Source organism: Symphodus melops, assembly GCF_947650265.1.
Source record: "Symphodus melops genome assembly, chromosome: 22".
In the NCBI taxonomy this organism is placed as follows: Eukaryota; Metazoa; Chordata; class Actinopteri; order Labriformes; family Labridae; genus Symphodus; species Symphodus melops.
The window spans coordinates 9,242,030-9,265,640 of NC_136712.1; the positions used below are offsets into that span (position 1 = coordinate 9,242,030).

The 23,611-nt window shown below is 41.5% G+C and overlaps 2 protein-coding genes across 10 annotated transcripts in view; one reads left to right on the forward strand and one right to left on the reverse strand.

The window, feature by feature from the left end:
* Positions 1-2,573, forward strand: part of LOC306817775 (dynamin-1-like protein) — a 235,515-nt gene extending 232,942 nt beyond the window's left edge. Inside the window, exon 18 of the mRNA XM_079334935.1 lies at positions 2,120-2,573. Coding sequence (XP_079191061.1) covers positions 2,120-2,252 — 133 coding nt within the window. The 3' untranslated portion in view covers positions 2,253-2,573. The remainder of the gene's footprint in view (positions 1-2,119) is intronic.
* The window catches only part of cald1a (caldesmon 1a), a 350,697-nt gene that overhangs the window by 198,842 nt on the left and 128,244 nt on the right, over positions 1-23,611 (reverse strand). The window lies entirely within an intron of this gene.

Consider the following 23,611-nt stretch of genomic DNA (forward strand, 5'->3'; position numbering starts at 1 on the left):
AGACTCCTGTGACTTCTCAGTGGTAAGTTGGGGGTTTCTAAGAAACACAAATATTGGGAGAGAGATTGGTTTGTGACACAAATGACAAACGACTTGGCATGACTTTTTCAGGATAACATGACAAAAGCCAAAAAGAAAGATAAATAGCGGTAGTAGTAAAAGGTTTGATTTGTGTGTACTGAATTGATTATACCAAGAAACACAGTGTACTCTTAAGTTACGAAGAAGGCTACAGGACTAAACTACAGAAGAGGAAAAAGAAAACAGAACTGTGGCAGTTTTAAACCTGTGTATTATTAAACCAAAGTACCCACTGAAACGCTCGTATGCTCGGAAACCTGACAAGCCCTTCACTTTCCAGCAAAGTTCTTAAAACTGAGCAATTTGCCCGTGATATTCAAATACACGATTTATTTTATCAGCGTCATTGTTCAACTTGGAAGAAAGTCCTGTCAGATTTTGATGTTTAAATTTGGGGATGGCACCGCCTCGAACATGATATCAGTCCCATCCTGATCCAAGTAGCTCGACTGGGTAACTGTGACAGCAGGCTTAACCATGTTTCTGATCCTTGAGGCAGATCTATACAGCTCAGTTCTATGCCAAGGAGCCAACATAGCATGGAGGGTGCTAACGACAAAGGCTAAGCAGTTGAGAAGTATCACACTTGTTATGCCGACAGCTTATACGACCACGTGTCTCAGGAGGCGTTTAAACAAACAGTTTAAAAAAGAAAACGCAGAAGGTAAATGAAACTCAACGAAGCCGTTAAGAACAGAATGTACGAGAACATTAGAATCAGCAGATTTAATGGATTTGAACGCGGCCAGCATCAGCTCACGTACCTCACATGAGCTGTGACGCTCCGAACACGGTGAAAAACTTCCACGGATCACACAACAGTGACATGATTTAAACTGCCATCAGATAAATACTTTATCAGTTTATTACATTTCAGTTGATTTCAAGAGACAATGTTCGCAATATATATAAGAGCCGTGCACCACAAGGGAGAGCAAAGCTTCTTCACAGTGCAGCTCGAGCGAGCGTTCAACGTGACAGCAGAGTGATGCTATCGAAAGTGGTACACAGACTGTGGGTCAGTTTGTATATACTGTATCTATCTAAAGATGTTTACCAAAGTTAGGGGAAAACCTGATGTTGCCTGAAAAAAAACAAAAAACAATTCCCATTCTCATCCTCACAAGGAAGACGACAGGTTATGTATTTAAAACTGATATCAGATCTGTATCAGTCAGGGGTGCAACGATTGCTTGACATTGTGGACAAAATAAGACGCACACAAATCAATCAATCAATCATTAGTTGGTTACCTCATCGTTTATGTTTTTATGCTGTGTGAGGAGCTGAGTCACTGAGTGGAGTGAGCCATCTTGCATTCTTAATATCTCTGCTGAGGCATGCGGATGCGAAAACAGCGACCAGGAAAACAAAGAGCTTTACAAAACGAGATTTATAAAGCAGACTGTGTTTTATACTCAATGTATGGAGTATAAAATCATCTCTGACATCCATCTTAACAATTCAAACCGTCAGCCATGCAGTGATTTTGTTTACATTTTACTCTCATCTGTTTTATGTTTCCAGAGCAAACCCTGGCCAGATTGTTAGACTAAGAAGGATCAAAACAAAAATAATCAGTCTTGCATGCACAACAGTTATGTGTAAAGTCCACACACAATATGGATGAATTAAGATGTTTAATTGCAAAGTGTGAGTGTAAAAAAAACATAATGTTAAATTCTAATGCTGATAGATGAAGAAAAGGCATGAATTATTTGCACGAAACATTACCCGATTAGATTCATGTTTTTAATAATCGATGGCGAGTCATGGTTTAAAATATTCCTCAGTTGCAGGCTTAGTATCAGAATTGGCAGATTTAAGTTGGATCAGTTACCGGTTTTTCTTGTTTAAATGTATACGTCCTGTTGTCTGATAAGGCTCAGTAAAATAACGTTAAATGTTTGGAATTTAGTTCTTTTTTTTTTTTTAATCTAAAACAGTATTTTCCAAGTTTTTTTTACTTTCCACAGATATTTTAAAAAAATTGTACAGGGATTGAATTATAACAGACTTCTACTTGACCCCTTTGACTTGTTCCAAAGGTGTACTCCAGTTATTGGTATTCTTCTGCTTGTTTTACTCTCAGAAAAAGAAAGAAAGAAATAAAAAAAAGAGTCAGTTATGTGAGCTGCATTTTTGCATCAAAGACTTTCCAAAGCTCCTGAGATGTTGTGTACCGTGTGAATGAAGAAGCAAGGAGGTCTATGGCCTAAATAAAATGTCTCTTTCATCATAACAGGCGGCCTCGTTCTTTGATGTAATGATGGCAGCATCGGGCGGGCAGAGGGATAGATTTTAATGGATGGGGGGGGGTCGGGGCTCATGAGGGCCATTGAGCTGAGGAACAGCTAAAGTGCTGTACACTTCACTTCCTCGTGTGCTTCACATCCCTGATCATACCTGCACTGGCTGTATCGACAGAGCAGTTACACATACAAAATCATAAGTTTTGTCCCTAGCTTTGGAGCAATCAAGCTGAAGTGAGTAGACGTCGTCGTCCCCCCCCCCCCTCACCCTCTGCTTGTTGCTCTGTGTGGTCCCTCACACTGTGGAGCAGCAATAAGGTTACAGAGAACAACCATATTCCTTCAGTTCATTACACGCTTCCCTGGAAACAAGAGCAGCAATAACCACCGCCCTGTGTTTGAGCTTCATTATCTTCTTGATAGATTCCCCTCTGCTCTTTTCTTTGTTTCACCTTTTTTTTTTTATTTCTGCTTTCCACTGTGTTGGCTTCTCATGCACATTTAAGACAAACCCACCAGTTTAGATTGAATCACATCACAACCGAACCCCCCCCCCCCTTTTCATATTAGTGATAATAGTGTTTTACATAAATGATCTCTCTAGATTATTTGCGAGTGAAATCCAAGGAGTGGGGTTGTTAACAGCGTGGCAATCTGCTCTCCTCCATAATGCATGCATCCAGAATGATGCGTCGTCTGACTGCGAGCTGTTCGTCTATGAAAGAAAAAGAAACGGCGTAAGCTATTAAGAGTTGTGTAATGTGAATGGGGGAATTAGAAGCAGACTGCGGAATACCATCACGATTCATTACTGTCCCAATAACAAATGATTTTCTCTCAAGGTCATGTTAAGACATGTTTCTCTCACTGGGGAATAAAAGGCTGGTTCATAGTTTAGTCAGGGCCGACTGCTGATGACATCACTGAAGAAGTCTTTCAAGAGAAAGGCATGAAAAAGACTCTTAATGTTCTCTGCTCGCTACTAGCTGTAGATTTTGACTGTTTGTAAGCCCTGTCTAGTTTCCATCAAAAGAGAAAGCTTTTCTCAGTCCTCTGAAGTGCGTCCAAAAGAACATGGGTGATAACGAGTTCCCTGGCTCGTATCTCTCTCAGTCCTGCAAGCCATTAGCGGGAAAGAGTCTTTGCTGGATCTCGATACTATGAAATTACTACTTTTGTCTCCACGGGCTTTCTTTTTTCGAGTCAGGAGAAGCTGGCCGTTGAGTTCTCTTCCCCGCTGGCCCTCAAACGGAGGGGGGGGGGGGGGGGGGGGGGGAGTTGTAAAAGATTGAGCAAGTGCCAGTCGAGCGTTTGCTAATCTTACGATGGATTAGCGAGGTGAGAAAATGCAAGAAGGGGTTGTTGAGCCCTGATCAGAATAAAAAAATAAAATAAAAAAGGGAACTGAGGTAATCATACCCATACTGAGAGGGCTTCAATCAAAGGAATGGCTCAACTCTTGGAACAAAGAGGTGTAATGCCTATAGCAGTCAAGAGACGGATAGAGATACTCGTCAAGCAAAGGAAGATTAATGCTCGATACAGCAAGAAGCCCAAATGGATTTTAAATACCCATGTAACAAATCCACATTTTCTAAACTAGCTAATCATTAAGATTCATGAATCGTGCTAATGTATCTGTTACTGCTGGACCTTCCTGAACAGTGTTTTTTAAACACTTTAAACTCAAACCCAGAACCTTTGTGTGAAGACACGATTGACTGTACAACTGAGCCACAACCACATGTTTCCATAGTGACAAACAGCAGTCAGCATTAGCATTATGATACGAGTCATTACATTTGGAACACACAAAACACAAGCACAGTAAGAAATCTGCGCCCTGACTCAAATGAAACAATCTTTGTGTTGCTGCTTTCCGACATGGCAGGGAAGAATATCCCAAAATAAAGTTTCAGTGTTTTACAACCAAACCAGTGTTTTAAGTCATCACTCATGCAGCTGCTTGAGTTCTTGCCATCTCCCGCCCACGCCTTGCACAGTGTATTTTCATAGTTCACTAGCACAAATTGGATATTGTTTATGATGCATGATATTGAAAGCAGACAGTCTCCCGAGGGAACCGGCGACAGTTTCGTCAAGCGACAGAACAAGCTAACAAACAGATCCAAGTGCTTTCTGTTGATGCTCGGAGACATGTGGCTCCCCAAGCACAACAAAGGGACATTCATTCTATATTTATGCCACTACTGGAGTGTCAGAAATATTGATGACCCTGGGCAGAAATTAGCCTGCTTGTCAAAGTAGAAAAGTGCAAATGCAGTGTTTTTTTTTTTTTTCTTCTTCTTCCCCTTTTCATCCCGCACAGCACTCGCAGTCTTTGCAACACTCATCAAGAAACCAGAAATTGTGACTGAACAAGCACAAAGCCTCGGCAAACTGGATCATTGTCAAGCTAAATTTAAACTGTGTCATTTTGTGTTACTGATGCATAAAAATGCTCCAAGGTTATAGAAGTAACTTGCTCATTTGAAGCGAGACAACTTATTTTCTGTTATTGCCATCAGGGAATTTTAGTACCGGCTCGTGTCTGTCGTGACTAAATGGAAATGAGGGAAATAAACAAGACTAAATTGTTCAGGGCCTGGCAACACCTTCTTTTGTTTCTGTTTAGTTTGCAAACCGAGTTAGAGCACTCTAATTCAGAGTCACTTTTCACAGGTCCAGACTTGTAAGTAACAGATGAAAAGCATTGATTCACATCTACGATCGATTCCTTTATTTCCTCGACTCAAAGTTGAACATCAAACTCATCGCCGCAAAAAAGCCGGGCCAGGCGGAGAAAACAATCAAAAAAATAACAACGAAAAACATCAGGGCCCAGAAGAGACAATGGCAATTGATCAGGCGTTCGGCGAGAGAGGTGGCATCTCTTCTATCAGATTCATTAGTTTTCTGGCCGCTCTGACATTTCCATTTGCACACTCCAATTGACAAAATAAAATACCCTTTCAGCTCTCATCCCTCAGCTCCTCCCCCAGTAATCACTCCTCCACTGCGCCATGCACTCTCTCCTGCTTGGTTCCTCCATCCCTCCGTCCCTCACGAGTGCAGCCTCATCATGACAGGGTATAAAACATGAGCGGAGCGAACGCCTTCTTGCAGAGGAGTCGGAGGAGCACGCATGCCACTGAGCATCATTTTCAATCTTGGGTCACTTGTACAAATCACCTCAGGGAAGGGCACACTTCAACTTTTTCCATTTTCTTCCCATCCCCGTCTCTCCTCGCTCTCTTCTCGTCTCCCTCTCTCGGCGTACCCAAACACCTCCTTCAAAGTCCCGCCTTCTCTCAGAATCCCCCATCAGCATCGTCCTGCCAGACTATTGACTGGTCACACACTTGCAGGATGTCTCTCAGACATCAATTTTTCTCAAGTCGCAGCTTCTTTTTTTTTTTTTTTTTTGGACTTCTCCACATTCGGGGCCAAACGTACTCCTTTCAAAACAGACCCAGAAAGGAGGCAAATTATACAAATTGAGTGGCAGGAGAGAAGGGAGCAAGGCCGAGCCTCGACAGCTCCGTGAACCCAGACAACCTCAGGTTTTCTTAATGATGTCTTCAGCAAGCCAGACGGAGACACATTGGATGATTATGCTGCAGATTGGGCGGAAATCTCTCAGTCTCTCCCTCTTTTTTTTCTCCCCTGCCTGCAACATCGACATCGCCACAACAACCGTCCTGCCATCCATCACGCGGCGGCTTCTCCCTATTCCCGTCGATTCTCCTCAGCCTCCTCCTTTCCATCTTTCTCCACTCATCTGTACATCCATCCTCCTTCTCCCCCCGTCTCCAAACATTTATCTCCCAACTCTCCAACTTTCTCCGACCTCCATCCATTCGGAAGCGGTGGCAACAAACCGAGAGACCTCAGTCAGATCTGATGATGCTCCCTTTTCAACTGTGACATTTAATCAATTGAAATCGTATTTTGAGGATGAGCAGAGAGGAAGTTGCTTTTTTTCATGAGCTGCTCCATAATAGAATAACACAGCCAGATCCCTCATCACCGGGGACTCCATAGATTGAGGTGATCGAGTTGTTTGTAGATTAACTTTGAATAGTGCCTACGCCGGCTGGCAGGCTGTGCTGGCCTGTAATTCACTTGAAATGTAGTAATAACACACAACATGTCAATTACGAATGTAAATGAGAATTTAAGAAGCTCACATAGCGAGGAAGCAAGATGATTTGCATAAAGCGTGTTTAGAGAAATAGACGGTTTAGTGGTATTCTAAGTGTCAGCAGGAATGTTTGGCTTCCTTCTCCTTTCTCAAAATAATTCAGTCGACACTATTTTTAAAGGGGAAAATAACTCTACCCTCGCTTTAAGGTCAAAGTCCAGCTGAGATTTAGTTCCATTTTTCAAAGCTATAAAACAGACCAAGAGGGCAGCTGGAAAAGGAAAACAAACCAAAAAAAGGTTGGCAAATATACAAAAGTGACAATACAGGAGACATGTTCTTCAGCAAAAAAAAAAAAAAAAAAAGTGATAATATTTCAATGTAAAGGAAAAGCACAATGTGCAGAAGACGACTCTGGGGTAAGAGAACAGAATAGTCGGGAGCTGTACGGCTGCAGGATGTGAGTTCTGCCTCAGATCTGCCATCTGACAGAAGACGCAGCCTGTGCCTGTTAGAGCCTCGACAACAGATGGGCAGATGAATGGTGGTCAGGTGTCACACACACACACACACACACACATGCGCACACAAGCGACCAACAAGGCTACAGCAGAGACACACAAGCCAAAAAACATGAACAGATCTTTGGCGAAAAAAAAAGTAATTGTGTTAAAATGGTAGACCACAAGTAAGAGCCCGCTACATTCTTTGTACCAATCCCAACTTTTATGGTGGAAACACAAACTGTACCGAAACAAACTGACCCGGGCCGCTTGTTGCTTGTAGCATGATTTTTGAGAAAAGATGGCGGTATAGCTATTTTTAAAATCAACTTAAAATGTATTAAAGCTCTTTGGAATATGTAAATTGCTATAGCGGGTGTGTCTCACTACTATTTGAGTGTAACGTCGATACCTTTCAGACTTGATCAGGTGTTCTCTAAATGCAGCTCAAACCTCGAGGATAAGGTCAGGTAATGATAGCAAAGCAATTTCCCGAGTAGCCAAATCCCTTTTGGGACACAGGACACCAACTTCTGTAACAAGCATGCAAGTTGTACGCTAAAACTCATGGCATTGCCCTTGTACCAAGGTTCAAGCCTCTGAAAAAAAAGAGTAAGTCCCCAGGCGCTGCCACTGCTCCTAAATTGTCAGGATGGGTCAAAAGCAGAGGACGAGTTTCCTCATGGGGAGGAAAAAGAAAAAAAAAAACTTTGTAAAAGACCTGACTTGCAATTCTGCACATAAACATCGCACTACCTTTACAAGGCACAGAACGCACACTCGTTCACACGTACAATGATACAGCTTTGACTGATGGTGATGGTGATGACGATGACATGGCATTTGGCAGGTCACACACACAGATGGTGGACACCTAACAATTTCACTGGCTTGCTTTACGGTGTTGGATTTTGGAGCCTGACGTTCTCGCTGCGTCCGTAGGAATCACAAGTTTAGAGGGGAAAAAGGGGGAAGGTGGGGGTGGTGGTGTTTGGGAGAGAGAGAGAGAGAGAGAGAGAGAGAGAGAGAGAGAGCTCTGGCCCTGCAGATTAACACAACAGATGTTCTCACCTCCTCCATCACTGACAGCCGAACACATGACGAGTCAATGCAACTACAGGGGTTGGTTTAGGTTTAGACTTGACTGACAGCCGTGCATTGACCACAGCTGGTCTGCCATTGTGTGAATATGAAGGAGACTTGATCTAGATAGCGCTCCTTTGAATTCGGAGTCTCAACTTAGCAGTGCTTGCTCCCAGCAGGGATTCCTCCGACTGGCAGAAAGCCACCTGATAAACACCCAAGCATTACACCACTCTCACACTGGCTGTATCATTTAATGCATCAAAATTAGATAAATAAATATGTGCATGGCATTAGCCCCCAAAGAACTGTGCTCTCGTTTTATTGATATAATGCCACAGAGGGACTGTTTATTGTGCAGGCGCATTCTCCAGACACAGTACAGTAAACATGGAGAATAGGCTTGGCGACGATTGGAATAGAAACGACCTTAGTCGTATTGATTTTGGCAGGGGTTGTTCCAGGACGGGCTCAGGCACACGCTTGGTGTGTTGCATTGTATGGGATTTTGTATGGTTCTGAAACTTGTGGCGTGAACTACAAGGATTCATTCAACAGGGTGTGCACTAACAGGCAGGAGAAACCTTTACCAACGTTCAAACAACAGTGATAGAAGGAGACCAAATGCATCTGTAAATATGCAGTCAACCGTGCATCTTTATCTACACATTTCAACATGGCCTTCTTTGACCACAAATCTTTTACTAAGAAAACACCACTGGAGAATCAACCCAAGTATTAATCCAACCACCTAACCTTCCACCTGACGTGTGTAAAAATGCTGATGTCGACAAATGTCTTTGTTGTATTGTTTGGCTCTTATGAATGTAACTTGGTAGGCTGACAAACTGACAAAAAGGCTGACAAAAGTTTCTTAATTCTGAAATGTCTATTTATTATTATTTACTGAAATGTCTATTTATTCGAGTATCTCTACATTTATCCAGTTACAGTAAGTCTTGAATTTCCCTCGGGATCAATTAAGTATCTATCTATCTATCTATCTATCTTATCTATCTATCTATCTTATCTATCTATCTCTCTATCTATCTATAGTAATCAGTCATTCAGGAAGCCATTCCATGTTGCATCTTTTCATCGACCAATAATGCCGATCCATCCAAGTATGGTCTATCAATGTATCCAACAGTCAGGGTTTCCATAAAAGTAGCATCTAACCAAAACAACAAGAGTATTTTGGTTAGAAAGTTATGGAGTTGCAGTCACAGATCTGTGGTTGGAGAGCTGTAATTTATGGTAGATTTGAAAAAAAAATAAAAACAATAAATGCTGATATTGCTCATGACGGGGGAGGCTCACTTTCACACAATTTAAAATACACCCATCTAAAAGATCCAAACATATAGTCAGTGCTCCATCTGCCATCTATGCATGTATCACACTAGGCACCTCAATGCAACAAGATACACAAGCCATAATGGCAATTTAAGGAAAATGAAAGAGCCCCATGAGACAACTCAGAGACATTTCAGTACAAATTAAGAGTCAATATAGCCCATTACACTGCTACTACTTCACTGTTCTTTAATTATGCTGCTAGTTTTCACGGTCAGCGATGGTGCTAAAGAGGAAATTACCATTAAACGCGGAGACATACAGTTGTATCATTGTGATTCAACATCCAAATGACTCAAGCAAAGAGTATGTAAAAACAGGGAGGCCAAAAATACAGCAAAGTGTGTTTGGATGGAGAGATGCAATCCTTTCTGAAACAAATTTACAATGGAAGCGAGAAAGAAAGATAGTAGTCGGAGGAGGGGTTAAGGAGGGCTTTAATGGGCTTCTCAGATGACTAACTAAAGGTCCCAGGCGTTCTGCTGCTAATTAGGTTGATTCACAAGCTATGCTTAAAGCATTGTGGTTTGTTGTTTTGCTATTATTATGCCTTATCTTGGCGTCCAATCTTTGAGGCTCTGCTTCGAAAACCATCCGAACCCTATGGAGAGGAATACGGGGGAGGGGCCCTGCAGCCTCAAGTCACAATGAAACATTGCGGTTTTCTTTCCTCCTTGGTGTCAAACGATTTCAGGAGCTAGAGTAGCTTGAAATTAACTTCACAGTAAGATAAAAGAAAAAGTTAACTTCGGATAAAAAGGAGTAAACAGAGTGCAGAAGTTGCCGGCGGAGTCTTTCAGAATAATCTCTAAAGAAAGGACACTTTGGAAGATGGGACAGAGTGTTCTGGAGACGCAATGTGATGGCACTTGCCACATGGTAACAACAATGACCAGGGGGGGAAGGGTAAGGGGAAACAAAAAGAAGACTATTATTTACCTTAAAAGCTGGAAATGTTTAAGTGCACGAGTTTAAAGAAATTCCTCACCTTTATCAAAAGCAACCTGGAACGTTTGGGCTCCAGGAGGCAACGAATGCTTAAATGCTCCCTCAATCAAGCTTCACTAACCACAACCAATCCTGAGAACTCAAAGCCCTATTCAACAATATTCTGGCTGTCTGAAATTTTGAAAAAGATTTGACATGAAGATGAGAAAGTGTCCTCCTCCTCAAGAGGTACAACATCTTTAAACCTGCATTCCCTTTTTTGGGCCAGATAGAAGTTTTAATGAGACATCATCAAATAAATTGCTGGCACAATTATAACGGCAGGTCATTAGCGGTCTTACACATCCAGCAGATATGTTGGAACATTAGTATTCATAGGGGTTTTGGCAACCCCTTAGTACCTTAATAATCTGAACTGGCGCTTTAGCTCTTACTTGCCCTACGGTGTGCATCAGCGGGTTGCTAAGTTTGTCCTTCTGTTGTTTGTTGCTTCTCAGGAAGTCTGTCAGAGCATTTCTGCTTTTTTACTCAAACACTTTCCAGCTGCAGTAAAGGACAGGGCGAAACTGCGAGTCGACCAAATTAGTGGAGTTGACAGCTTTAACAATCAAAATAATTAGGACGAGACAAAATTGGCAAAGATGAGGAAAAGTTCAAAGGCTGGTGATGGAAATGGTTTCACCTGAAAGTTTTCTGTCTAGTTCTGTGAACAACAAACAAACAGCCAGAGCACAAGAGGGCGTTACAACTGAGGCTGACCTAAGACAGAACTGAATAATGGCAAAGGCCACATTTTTTTAATCTTCCTGTTTTGTTTGCAATCATGGATTCGATAGTATTCATTGATAGTCAAAGTGAACACGGTGTATGTGAAAATCCAACTTTGTTAACTGCAGTAGCTTTTGAAATGAAATGGGCCTGAGCTGTAGTGGGTGTAAAAGCAGTAAAAATCACTCTTCTGCTGACTTAGGAATTTAACTTCCATTAGGAACCAACTTGCAGAGGCAAAATAAAATGTCATGTTAGCTTGCAAGGACAGAGAAAGACCAAGTCCGCACACCAGAAGCTGCTCCAATTAAATTTTAATTGGAACTAACGCCAAATGTACCGTTTCAGGCCCTCACCCTTTATCAGACATGAACTGTTAGCTTGGCAACTCCCAAAATGATACCTGTGCCCATGTTAGCCCCAAGCCTTTCTTTACAACACAAGTTATTTGAAATGGGATTAACATTATAAAAAGAAAAAAATACAAAACAAAAAAGCTTTGCATGTTATCACCAGCATTGATGAATGCTTGCAAAACAGACAAGGGCCTGGCTTCTGATGGATGCATTAAGCCACACAATCAGGAAAAAGCTGCTGCCTCTGCGTTTGTTTACAGCATTCAGTCAGGTACAAAAATGGATGTGCCACCTGTATATGACAAACATGTTTCAATCTGTCCAAGTTGTGAGGAAGGGAGCAGGTTGCTTTGTGCACACGTCACATCGTTTCACTCAAATCCAAGTCTGTAGAGGGGAAAAAAATAAAAGGGGGGGGGGTCAAATTCAAAGCCAGCAGTTTTGCGCAGTTGCTACAAAACAGCTTGTACGCAATGCATCATAGACAGACATTTTGAACTAAAGATTGGCACCAGTTCCTCCTTTATCAGTTGAGGAGGGAAATGCCCAGAATAATACTTCAACAAGCAAGACATGTGGGGGTGTTCAGGAGACTGTAACTGAGTGCTTTAATTCAGCAGATATTTTGCACGATCAGCAGGTGACAAGAACTTCTCGACAGGTTTTGAAGGTGTAAATTAGAAAGATGATGATGTAATGCAGGGTGAAATTGATGGGTAATTTGAATTATTACAGTTTGAAGAGGACTGGCTGTAATTAGTAGTGCAAATATTTTGACAAGTTGTAATTTGCACAATTGGAGAAAGATAGCTAACAAGCAAATTAGCTATTAGCTAATTATGAAACCTTTTTTTTTCTTCTTCCGTGAGTCTCCTTTCATCTCTCCCATCTTCTTTCTCCGACCTTTCCAAGCTTCCCCGGCAGTCATTAATGAATTATTTCTCACCACGGTCTCCGTTTTTTTTTTTTTCCCTCGCTTCCCCCCTTTTACCCTCGCCCTTTGCTGAGCTTCCCTCTGCTCCTCAACCGGCGAGTAGTGGGGGTGCTCGTCTGTCTCGCTCTTATCTTCCCTAACCACTCTGCAGTCATATCATCCTGACCTCACCATCCATCTTCCAGCATCTTCCTCCATAACAGTGAGCGTGCTTGTTTGTTTGTGCGTGTGTGTGTGTGTGTGTTGGACCTTGAGCTGCCTGGCCACACACTTTTTTTTTTTTTTTTTTACTTCCAGTCATGTTTCTCCTCCAACAGGCCCTGAAAAGTCTTCTGCTGGCTGTCTGTGGCGGTTGAGATCTCTTTGCTCTTCAATTTCTGTTTGGTCTTGTGAAAAAATATAAAGAAAGCAGAGTGAGTGCAGGGTCCGCTTCACTTTCAGCTAGCAGTTTATTGCGAGCGATGTATCTGAAGACAACTGCTGACAGCTCTTTGAACCCTGCATCAAAGGATGACAAAATAGTGGGCACTTTGTGTCAATTTGATCTTTGAAATGAGCGGCGGCCAAAAGACGAGGACAATCAGTGATCTGAGATTCAAAATTGAGTTTATCGGAGGCCTGTTTACCAATTGCTACTGAGCATTTAACTACTTTAAAATAAATTCTGTTGGCACTCGAAAAATTGCCGTCATATGGACAGTGCCCTGTCCTGATTTAAAGGAGACATTTTCTCAACTGACTTACATTTGCATGTTGCCGAGTCGCCCCACTTATCAGCTGCTACACCAAGTGTTGGATCTTAACTATAATGCTTTTAAAACCTGCAGCACCACATGCGATAAAATCCTTTTGGATCACACTATGAAATTGTGTGCCTGAATACTGCTGGGTACATAAACAGGTGCCAGAGATATGTCTTTCTGGCATTTGCCAGTTGCTCAGTAATCTATTTCAAACATTTACAGGGCGCAGCAGAGGTGATCCGAACTGCAGCTGAGCAATCACACACTGCACTACACTCAAAAAGGAGGTAAGAATTCGAATGAAATCAATATGGGATTATTCTTGTCCTGTGGCATTGTGTTGCTTTGCTAAGAATATCGGCTGTTGTGGACATGGGCTTTGCAAACGCTTTGCTAATTTTACAACAGAGGTGTTGAAATAATTGATCAGTTCACAAGGCTTGTGCCGATTAGTGATGGGATCATGTGATGAGGTCATTTATTAAGGCTTTTTGAACAACTCAACTTTCCCACAAATGAAAATAATCTGGTGGAATAGTACCCCGCTGTGCATTCAAAGATATTGCTGCTGGAGATGAATGGCTGCCTGCTGAGTCGCAGCCCTGTTAATCTGTGCAAGTGAATTTGTAAATCCTTAATTAGAAACCAGTTTGAGAGAGAGAGAAAAGTAAGAGTAGGGAGAGTGTGATTCACAATTCGTATCCCAACCTCTTGGGCTTACCCAGAGTTGGTGAGTGACATGTCCTATTAATTCCTTTTTCTCAAGGGTCATGCACTTGACGTGAAAATAACTTTACTGGCACATTGTTAACAAAACATTTTCTGAACATCGAGGAAACGACCCTACAAACAATCCAGGAGTTGATCACAAAAACAGAGGTCACAAACACTTTGGTAGCAAAACTATTCATTTCTAACCAGATTATTTAGTCTACAGACTCTCAAATTTGAGGACTTGTTTTGTTGTGTTTTTTAAGTATTTAAGTTATTTGGGTTTATTTTACAACTAATTATTTTTTCTAACATTTCTATAATATTGTAAAAATAATTAAAGAGGACAACAAGCACCAGAGGAGGTTTGTCACCATGTAGAAACAAGCTCTCTCAGAAAGCTCAGTTTTTGTGCGTCTCTTTAAACAAAAGGATTCCCCCGAGTCTTCCCAGTAGACATCACTCCTCTGTAGCAAGAATAAAAATGGCAGGAATGGCACAACATTTTGCTCTAGGCTGGGAATGGAAATACCAGTGGAGGGGATTTTTTTTTTTTTTTTTACCAGAATCCCACTGTGACATCACAAGGAGAGCAAATGAAACGAATCATTTTTCAATGTGTTGCAAGACTTATGCAGACCACAAACAAAGGACTGGATGGATTTATTTCACATTTTGTGGGTCGATAGACCTTCAGGCTACACAAATATATGTTGGAAAAAACTGTAAAAGTGGATTTTTTCTTAATATGTCCCCTTTAATTGAGTCAAATACTATTTAAATATACAGTTAATAAAGACAAATTATAAACAAAAATCTGAAATCTTCAACTGCAGCTGTACAGGTAATGGACAAATTTAAGTCGAAGCCTGCATCATGTAGAAATTTCTGCTTGGCTCTTCCAAAAGATAAAACAAGCACTTCATATATTATATGGTATTTGTAGAAACATATCCCGCTTTGCATAAGCATTGGAACCTTTCATTAACCAAGACCAACTGTAAGTTTTAAAGCCATCTAACAATCTCCTTTAAAAGAACCCTTCAGTGTTTTCTTGTCTTCCTGTCGATGAACTACATCCCGTTAATTGCATACGTTACTGTGCGGACAGCTCAGAAAGTGGTTCGAGATTAAATGAATGCAAATTGCGATAGAAGATTCTGCCTCACGCAACGTCTGCTGAGCAGGCTAGCATACTCAAACGGCAGCACGCACGCATCATATATCATTCCTTTGACGACAAATCTGAGATTAGCATTCCAAGTAGTAAACTAAGGGGTAAGGCCCGTAAAGGGAAGGCCGTTAGTTCTATCAATTTGTGATTTTCCACAATACATGTGACGCAGCTGCTGGAGGAGGTAATTAAGAGGATGCACTGTCTCGCATGTTCATGGAGTCCTCGCTGGTTGCTGTTTTGTCTGTGTGCTGTACGTGTGAGCTCCTGTCCCAGGGGATATATGCTGTCACTTTCTTGTGGGTAATTATAGGTAATGTAGGTTGACAGAGGAGCAAACACAATGCACAAAGAATAAAAAGTCAAGCGCAGTGATTTATCAGCACTCTGATAAATACACTTGTGCAAATGTGGCCCCTAAACCCTATGTGATGCAAAACGCAAGCACACACGTGCAGCTTGATTATCATAAGAGGAGACACACAAGAGTAAATGTAAACACTCAGCGGGACATGGAGGTGTGTTTTACTGTGGCTCATTGTTGCCCCTCAGCAAACATATTCGTTTAGTCGAACATGTTCTAGCGAATAAACTCATCAGCTGTTTTCATCGTGAGCGATTACGCTAGATTGTGTGAGCCATAAGAAATTAGCAGGGAAGCCTGAAATTAGACACCGCACAGCATGTCTGTTTACCAATGTGTGTCTGTACAGTCGGTACGCTTGCATGCATGTGTGCACTTGCTCTCTGCATGGAGTGCCAGAGCCAACTCAGTGGAACCATGTGTTTGTATTTCTATCCAGCTAGGCTAGACAGTTCATCCAGCGTCCCTGTCGAGCATTTATGCATTCGACTGATGACACCACAACAAGCAAACAATGCGTTTCTTTGTTGGAAATGGAATCTCTGCGTTAGTTACTGTGTCGTAAAACACTCGCACGTTGATATCAGGTCCTCACCTCGTCTCTTTTTGAGATGCTACGCTCTGACCCCCAACAGTCGGAGTCACACGTGAGCTGAAGAAATGTGATTATTTATTTTTTTTTCTGTTTCCTCTCTCATGCAGGTATGAGCTGGTTGTTACAGGTGAAAACAATCAGAAATGTACTGCAACTGCACACTTCTCAATGAATGAAGTGCATGTGTTCAACACTGTCAAAGGAGATATGGGGGAAACAAATACTGCTGAAATGATGCACCTTGGCATCTGCTGTTCTCAGATTTCACTTCCCAAATTAAAAGGGAGTTAAGCTTTCTCTTACTGTTTGTATTATTATTATTATTATTATTATTATTATTATTACTGCTTTGGTATTTATGTTTGTATGTGTACATGTGACCAGTGACAATATGTTAAGTGAGCTTTGTAATGTAATCCAACAATCTGTCCTGGTTGGAATCTTGCAGGACAAACATCTAAAACAATTCTTTCACAGTAAGATGCTGGCCTGTTGAATAAATAATGTGTAGAGGATATGAACAAGATGTACTTGAAGCGATCCATTGCTCTCTTACATCTGTCCATGATCTGCTCATCTAGTCTTCCAGCCTCCTCAAAGCTGCTCGTTCTTTCACGCCGCATTTACACACTTCCGACGTCCGAGGCTGCCACAGATTCTACTGAGCCACAGTCACCGAGAGTGGTGCAGCGAAAAACGACCTGAAACACAACGTCAAACAAACTTACAAACAACACATTCGTCCCTTATTGGTGAGCAAACCGAGGAGATTCACAACAGGTGTATGTAGGTCAACCTTACTTAAACTAAGCAAACTCACTGTTTTATACATGCATGCATACATACATACATACACGCACACGCACACGCACACACACACACACACACACACACACACACACACACACACACACACACACACACACACACACACACACACACACGGACAAAATTCAACAATCGATACTTTTCTGAGTATCGTTTAAAGGACTCTAAGAGGAACAGATGGAACACCTACAGGAACAAGTAGAAATAAATGATTAAGAGACTGACTATGTTATTTCCCTGTTGGACATCATGAAGACTACACACACAGAAGCAGGTTCATCACTAGCATGTGTGTTTGATGTTGCTTAAAGGCTTCAGGAGGGAGAAAAAACCTGCTGTCGGGGTTTGCAGAAGCCCTTCTATGCAAAAAACATCCGTCTTTGTAAATCAACCTGAATCCAGAGCTTCGTTTCAAGCAATATTTCAGTTCAAACACAGATGTGAAATGAATCATTGGTTCTCAATGAATCCAAACCTGTGGCACATTTTCACTTGTTTCAACTGGATTTTTAACATTCTTTGCAGGGACTAAGCCCCATATAGCTACCTTATACAAACAGGACGATAATCCTCTCCCTTCCCTTCGGCTTCGGCTTCTCAGGTTAGGGAATCAGTAGGCTGCCTCAGAGGGAGACGCAGAACTCCCCAGGCATAAATCACACACCCACACTATTTTCCATCCTGTCTCCGTCTTCCCATACTTCCAAATCTCCAACCTTCTCATTTGCTCTACTGGCGTTGCTTCTTCTCGTCCTGTCTTCATCCTCTCCCCACAACTCCCTCCTGAGAACTCATCAGGCCTCTTTTTCCTCCTAGTTAAAATGTCTCTTAAAATGCTTCCACTTTTGTCCATCCTCCGGGCTCCCATTATCTCTCTCCCTCCTTCTCCTCTCCACCACATTTGTATCGCGCCGTCCTTTGTTTCAAACTGTGTGAGGGTGAGCGGCCACCTGCAGAGTACAGCATGGGTGTTGGAATTAAACTCGGATTTTTCTTCACTATTAATAAGGCTTTGAGGCGGGAGGGGTCGAAAGGTGAGACAGTAGGAGAGAGACGAGTGGGCGACCGATAGATAACTGAAATGTGCTTTTTATTGTGCTTTTTTTTGTCACAGTCAGAGAAAGTAGAATTATTTAAGAGGAATGACCACAATCTGTGCGTGTGCGCTTATTACTTTATCCGTTCAGTGTGTATTTGCACACCATGTGTGCTTGGGAGTGTATGTTAGTGCAGGTTTGTGTGCTCACATGGGGCTTTAATTCCAGCCTCACTATCTAATTACTTAAATTGTGCTTACAGGTCTTATTGTGCTACACACATTCCCTCGGAGAGCTATACCCTGTCTTCCTGCTTGCCTGCTGCATTAGTGGTAGAAATAAGCACATTAGGCAATTTTGTGCTCCATAATAAGGACTGTACTTGAGGGATGTTTTTCAGCATTAAAAAAAAAAAAAAAAAAAAAAAAGTCTGGACAGAGAGAAAAACAGCTTTCGAGCCCAACCACATTCTGTCCCTCTCTTCCCTCTCCCTCCATTCGTTCCCCCTCCTCCGTCCCCTCATCGCTCGCACCAGGAGAGATGAGTTTCTCGATAGAAGAAGTCCTCGTTTCTGTGCCGCGCCCTAACCGCTGATTGCGCTGTGATTTTACAATTATCAGTCGAAAGGACAGTTCGCCACCCCCTTCAGGAAAATCGCTTCTCTCGGCTTTCTCGCCGATCAACAGGTCAGATAACCCGTGTGACACCTGAAACAACAGCTCTCAAAGGAATACTATGGGATTTTGCAGAGGCCGTCTCTACTTTACACTCACGACTCTCGGAGGTGTGCAAAGATGGGCTTTACTTCTTCACCCCAGATACTCAAACCTGAGCGGTTCACACATAGACATAGAATATACAGAATGACTTCATCAGACACTCACAGGCTTAACCCTGTAGGAATGACCGTAGAGTTGTATAGCCATTAAAACCTTATTTGTTAAGTGTTCCATCATAATATCTGACAACTATTTGGTTAAGACCCTGGATAGAGTATTGCTAAAAGATGCATTTCAAATAAGTCCTTTACATTTAATAGTATTAAGAAAGACATTATTTCGAATGTGAAATCTCTATAGGCAGGAAAATATAATATGAGCGAGGCTCCCAAAACAATTATAGCTGGAAATTAATCTATTTACTTTCAATATGTCAGAAGAAATTTGGACTTATTCTGGTAAGAAGATAAAGACTGTGGGTGTAGGGAAACAGCAGGGTTTGGGGATTAAACTGGGGATGGGACATTGATGGAGTTTCACTTTCAATCATAGTTGTGTCTTCCCGCAATCATGAAAACAAGATCATGGAGACGAAACTTTGACTGTGAGCGTGTTTCGCTCGTTTCGGTTAAAGGTTGTTGTTTTTTTTATCGCGTGTGGTAAATGTTTCAAAGTGTTTGTTGATTTTGGCCACGAGAGTTCATCACAATTCACTCAAAAACAGAGTTCTTTGTTATTCTTCTTCTTCTTTGTACACATTTCTAAGTGTTATTTTTAATTGTTCAAAAAGTGAAAGTTCTGCAAATGGATTCGATCCAGATGTCGTCAAATCAGTAAGTAATCATAATAATCCCGATCTCAAGTACGATCAAACTAAAATGTGATGAGGATTGTTGACATAATTGAGCAGCTCTGGTTGAAATAAGAATGATGTTTAAGTTCAGGGAACCAGAACTTTGTCTGGATTAGAAACCTTTGTGAAATACATTGGATAGCAAAGTGGTTGTGACACACGCCCAGTGTACAGCAGCTATAGTCGCTGTCGCAGCAGCTTTGGGTTCAAATCCTAACTCGGCCATTTGCTGCATGTCAAAATAATAAACTATGGTTTAAATACAATCGAAATAAAAAAAGGTGGTTGAGGTTGAGGCGGTCACCTTTGGGTGTTGTTGAATCAATCATCCTTCTTTGCTCCCAACATGCAGGAGTGATTTTTATTATGGCTTCTAGAGGGGAAGTTCTTGGGAGGAAATATCAACAAGATATGTCTTAATAAAGATTTATTCTTTAAATCTCTGGTACCCATTCAGTCCATTAGTCTGGAAAATGGACAGTTGGTCTTCCTGATCTTCAACCTGAGTTTGTCAATTCATTGTTAAACAAAGTTTCTTGTCATGTAAATGCAAACGTTGGACTGGTACAAACTCCAGACTGTGGAGACATTCAGTGGTTATTTGGTTTTTTTCTCCTGATGTAATTTATTCTGGCATAAAGATAAGAGCCAGTGTTGTCTGAAAATTAAGAGGCAGAATGTTTTCGATGTTGCTCTCGGCTTGACAAAAGCAGATCCGAAATTGCACCAGCTGTTGAAATCCGACGCGAGAAAAAAAAAAAAAAAAAAGTGAATGGAAATAATTTGGTGGTATTGCTACGACTTGGAAGAAAGAACTACAATGGAGAACTTTCCTACAAAAGCATAGAACAGATGCAAATACACATGAATAGAGAGTTCTCAGGCTTGACTTTTTTTCTGCAAAATCATTGCCTATTAGCGCAGTTACACATGCAAAAAGGAAGGAAATAAAGAAAACAGCTGATGAAAGCAGCACACAGGGACTGGAGCTCGACTGCTGACGGGCACTATCTCAAGTCATTTGGAAGAAAAATGCCTCCACTGATTACCTATAAATTAGCTGTTGTTGGCACTTTTCCTTTTTTTCCCACATAAAGCAGTGTTGTTTTTGAAATTGCATTGCCATTAAGTAGAATGAATATGGTCCTGGTAGAAAGGGCAAAATGAGATCATTATATTGTGAAATATCACATTCCCACCTCTTGTAATTACGAGGCAAACAGCGAACGCTAGAAAGACTGGAACACAATCAAGCTCGAGATGTATACAATATGTGGAGCCATGTTGAAGGGCCACACATTGTCATGGGACTTCCACTCCATTAACTATTGTAAGGGCCTCTGTTTGGGTGGAGGGCGAGGTGTTCCAACTTGTGCATGTATCTAATGAGGCAAGACAAGGGGGGGGGGGGGGGGGGGGGGAGTGTGAAGATAGAGGAGAGGAAGTGTGAAGAGTGTGTGAGGTTGTTTGCAACATAATCACCAGTCCCCGGGTAATGATGAAACACAAGAAGAGTGGCGGATGTGAAGTAGCCGTGTGGGTGAGGTTTTTTTTTTCTTTTTTTCGTATGTGTGTTTAGAGAACTACACGTATCTTTACTGATAATTCTCGAAACACGAGAGTGGTAAAGCTTCGGAAAACGGCTCTAGAGGGAACATAGGGAATCGGTTGAAATGTTTTCAGGTGTTTTTGTCTTTCATCAAAAGCAACTTCAGGGGAAATTTAAGGGCAACAAAGGCAGCATCAGGGCTGTTAAATTATACAACAGTTCTTAGCTTGAAGTCAATAAGAATTATATTATCCTAGAGGATGTAAATTTCTGATACACGACTGAAATATAGGACAAGGTTTGCTCTTTCATAAAATAACTGCAGTTCGTATGCGCGCCACTGTGAGAGAGCCGGGTAGAAAATTTGGCATTGCCTGAATAAAATATTTCCCAGGGGCCTCTCTGCTTGGCGCTTTGCTGGGGGAAAGCCTGGAGCATCTTTTCAATATCAACCCGAGAGAGAAAAAGCACATTCATGATGGGATTAAATAATTGTTGCCCTTATTCCTCTCCGTCTCCACCACCAATATATAAAAAAAAAAAAAACAGTCTCAAACAGGCTCTGGGTGCAGCGCAGCAGAAGGACTTGTTTGGATGGATCGTGTGTTCAGATCCAGTTAGACTGAATATGAATTGTTGCCATGAGGGAAGCTTTCAACACTCTCATCAACACATTGTATTGATTTAACATCTCTGACGCATCACAACAGTAATTCTATCCCATCCAAGTGTAAGTATTCATCCGCTTTAACACATACCGCTAAAGCCAACCTGAAGTTTCCAATTCAAGTTCGCCTCGTCTCACATTTGAAAGATCAAACATGTGATGAGGCCAAAGAGAGGTAAACAAAATAAACTTTTCTTGAAGGCATATTGGTTTTCTTTTATTTGCTGCTCGTGCTAAAATATTATCACATGAAGATAAATGTAAAAATAGACTGTGCAGACAGTGGGTAACACATTGGATCGCTGGTTCCACCTCGTGTGCTCTACTCTGACTTTCTTTCCTGTCCGACGTAAATCAATAAAACAAAGTACATGAATAATAATTTACAGCCAAGCCATTAGGCAACACTGATTCAAGCTAAATGCTACCACTAGCATGGGAAAATGACGATATAATATATAATACTTGTTGATGTTTCAGAGTCTATGACGTTGACCTTCCAAACAAAGCTTGATTACATTAGCCTTTTCCCACTTAGCACTAAGTACATACTCTGTGTGGCTGCAGGGAAAGGAATTGGTCACATTTTTCATTTGATGAAAATGTATTGAATCTTCTGAGCTGATATTTCCATCATAGAAGAAGATGAGGGGGCTGATAATATTTAAGGATGGGGATCCAAACCCTGCTCTAGTAAGAACCTAGTTCTACATTTTTTCAGTCCCAAAAATCAAATCATGTGTGAGCTTATCGATACTGCTATTGAGGCTTCTATAACGGTATTGTATCTTGCGTCAAAACATTCAAATCTACAGTACCGGTGCACAAAACACGTTATTGATTCTCTAATAATGTTTCTAAATAGTTTTGAATTAGCGGCCAACAGCTACGAAACAACACAAAGAAGACTTCTGGTGGTGCGTTGCTTGCGAGGATGGCAAAACGTTTGAAGGAGGTCTTCATCTCAACAAAAGAAAAGATAAAGAGGAAGCCCAATGTTGATGTGCAACAACATTGGGCCCTTCAGTCAGCCTGCTTTTACTTCAGCATCAACTCTACACCATATATGATGTATGTTCACGTAGCGCAGAAGCCCAAGAGCTTAGCCTGACGTGCACCTCCTCACAGACGTAACTACCCATCCGAACGACGCGGAAAGCAAACCCTGTGATCAGTCTTCATTTCCTCTCCTTGCTTGCCCTTCATGGAAAATGTCGGGTCAACGAGTGTAATCCTAAAGACAATCTGTGTGTGTTTAACATAAGCTAACGTACAGCCTGAGCTTAGGATGCAATCAAGTTAAACATTCCAGAATCTCCTCCGTATCCCCGACCCTTTTCAACAACTGCAGTATAATCAACAGAGTATTGCAGAACTAAGCAGAGAAAAAAAAACATATGCACGTGTACATGTAGTGCTAACAGCGACGTACTGTAGGTTCCTGCTGTATGGCTAAGGCTTGGATTTGATGCAGTACAAACCAGGCTTGCGTGTTGTTTATAATCAGAATTTACATGAACACCCAAAAACAATAAGAGAGCTTCCTCAGTCGAGACCAAAGTGGACCAATCACGCAACAATACCGTTGTAAAAGGCATGTTGTCAGTGTTGCTTAAGAAGCTGAATAGACAGTTATGGTGACAACTTCACTACAGTAATGTAACCGACTTTGTATAGTGTTGAAAAAAAACAATAAAACAGTTAAGCGAGTTCCCTTTGCCATGATGACACAAAAGAAGCTACATTTACAATGTGTATCCTCAGTTAAAGAGAGCATCTGGAGCTGTTATAACATAGTGAGAGTTAATATTATGTTTCAAATTATATGTACAGTAGTTCTCCTACAAAGGGAAAAAAAAATCAAAAAAATCAAACAAACAATGTAGCAGATGGTTTTCGCTGGAAGCTTTCGAATCAGCGCTGAAATTTGGATGCTGAGCTACTCC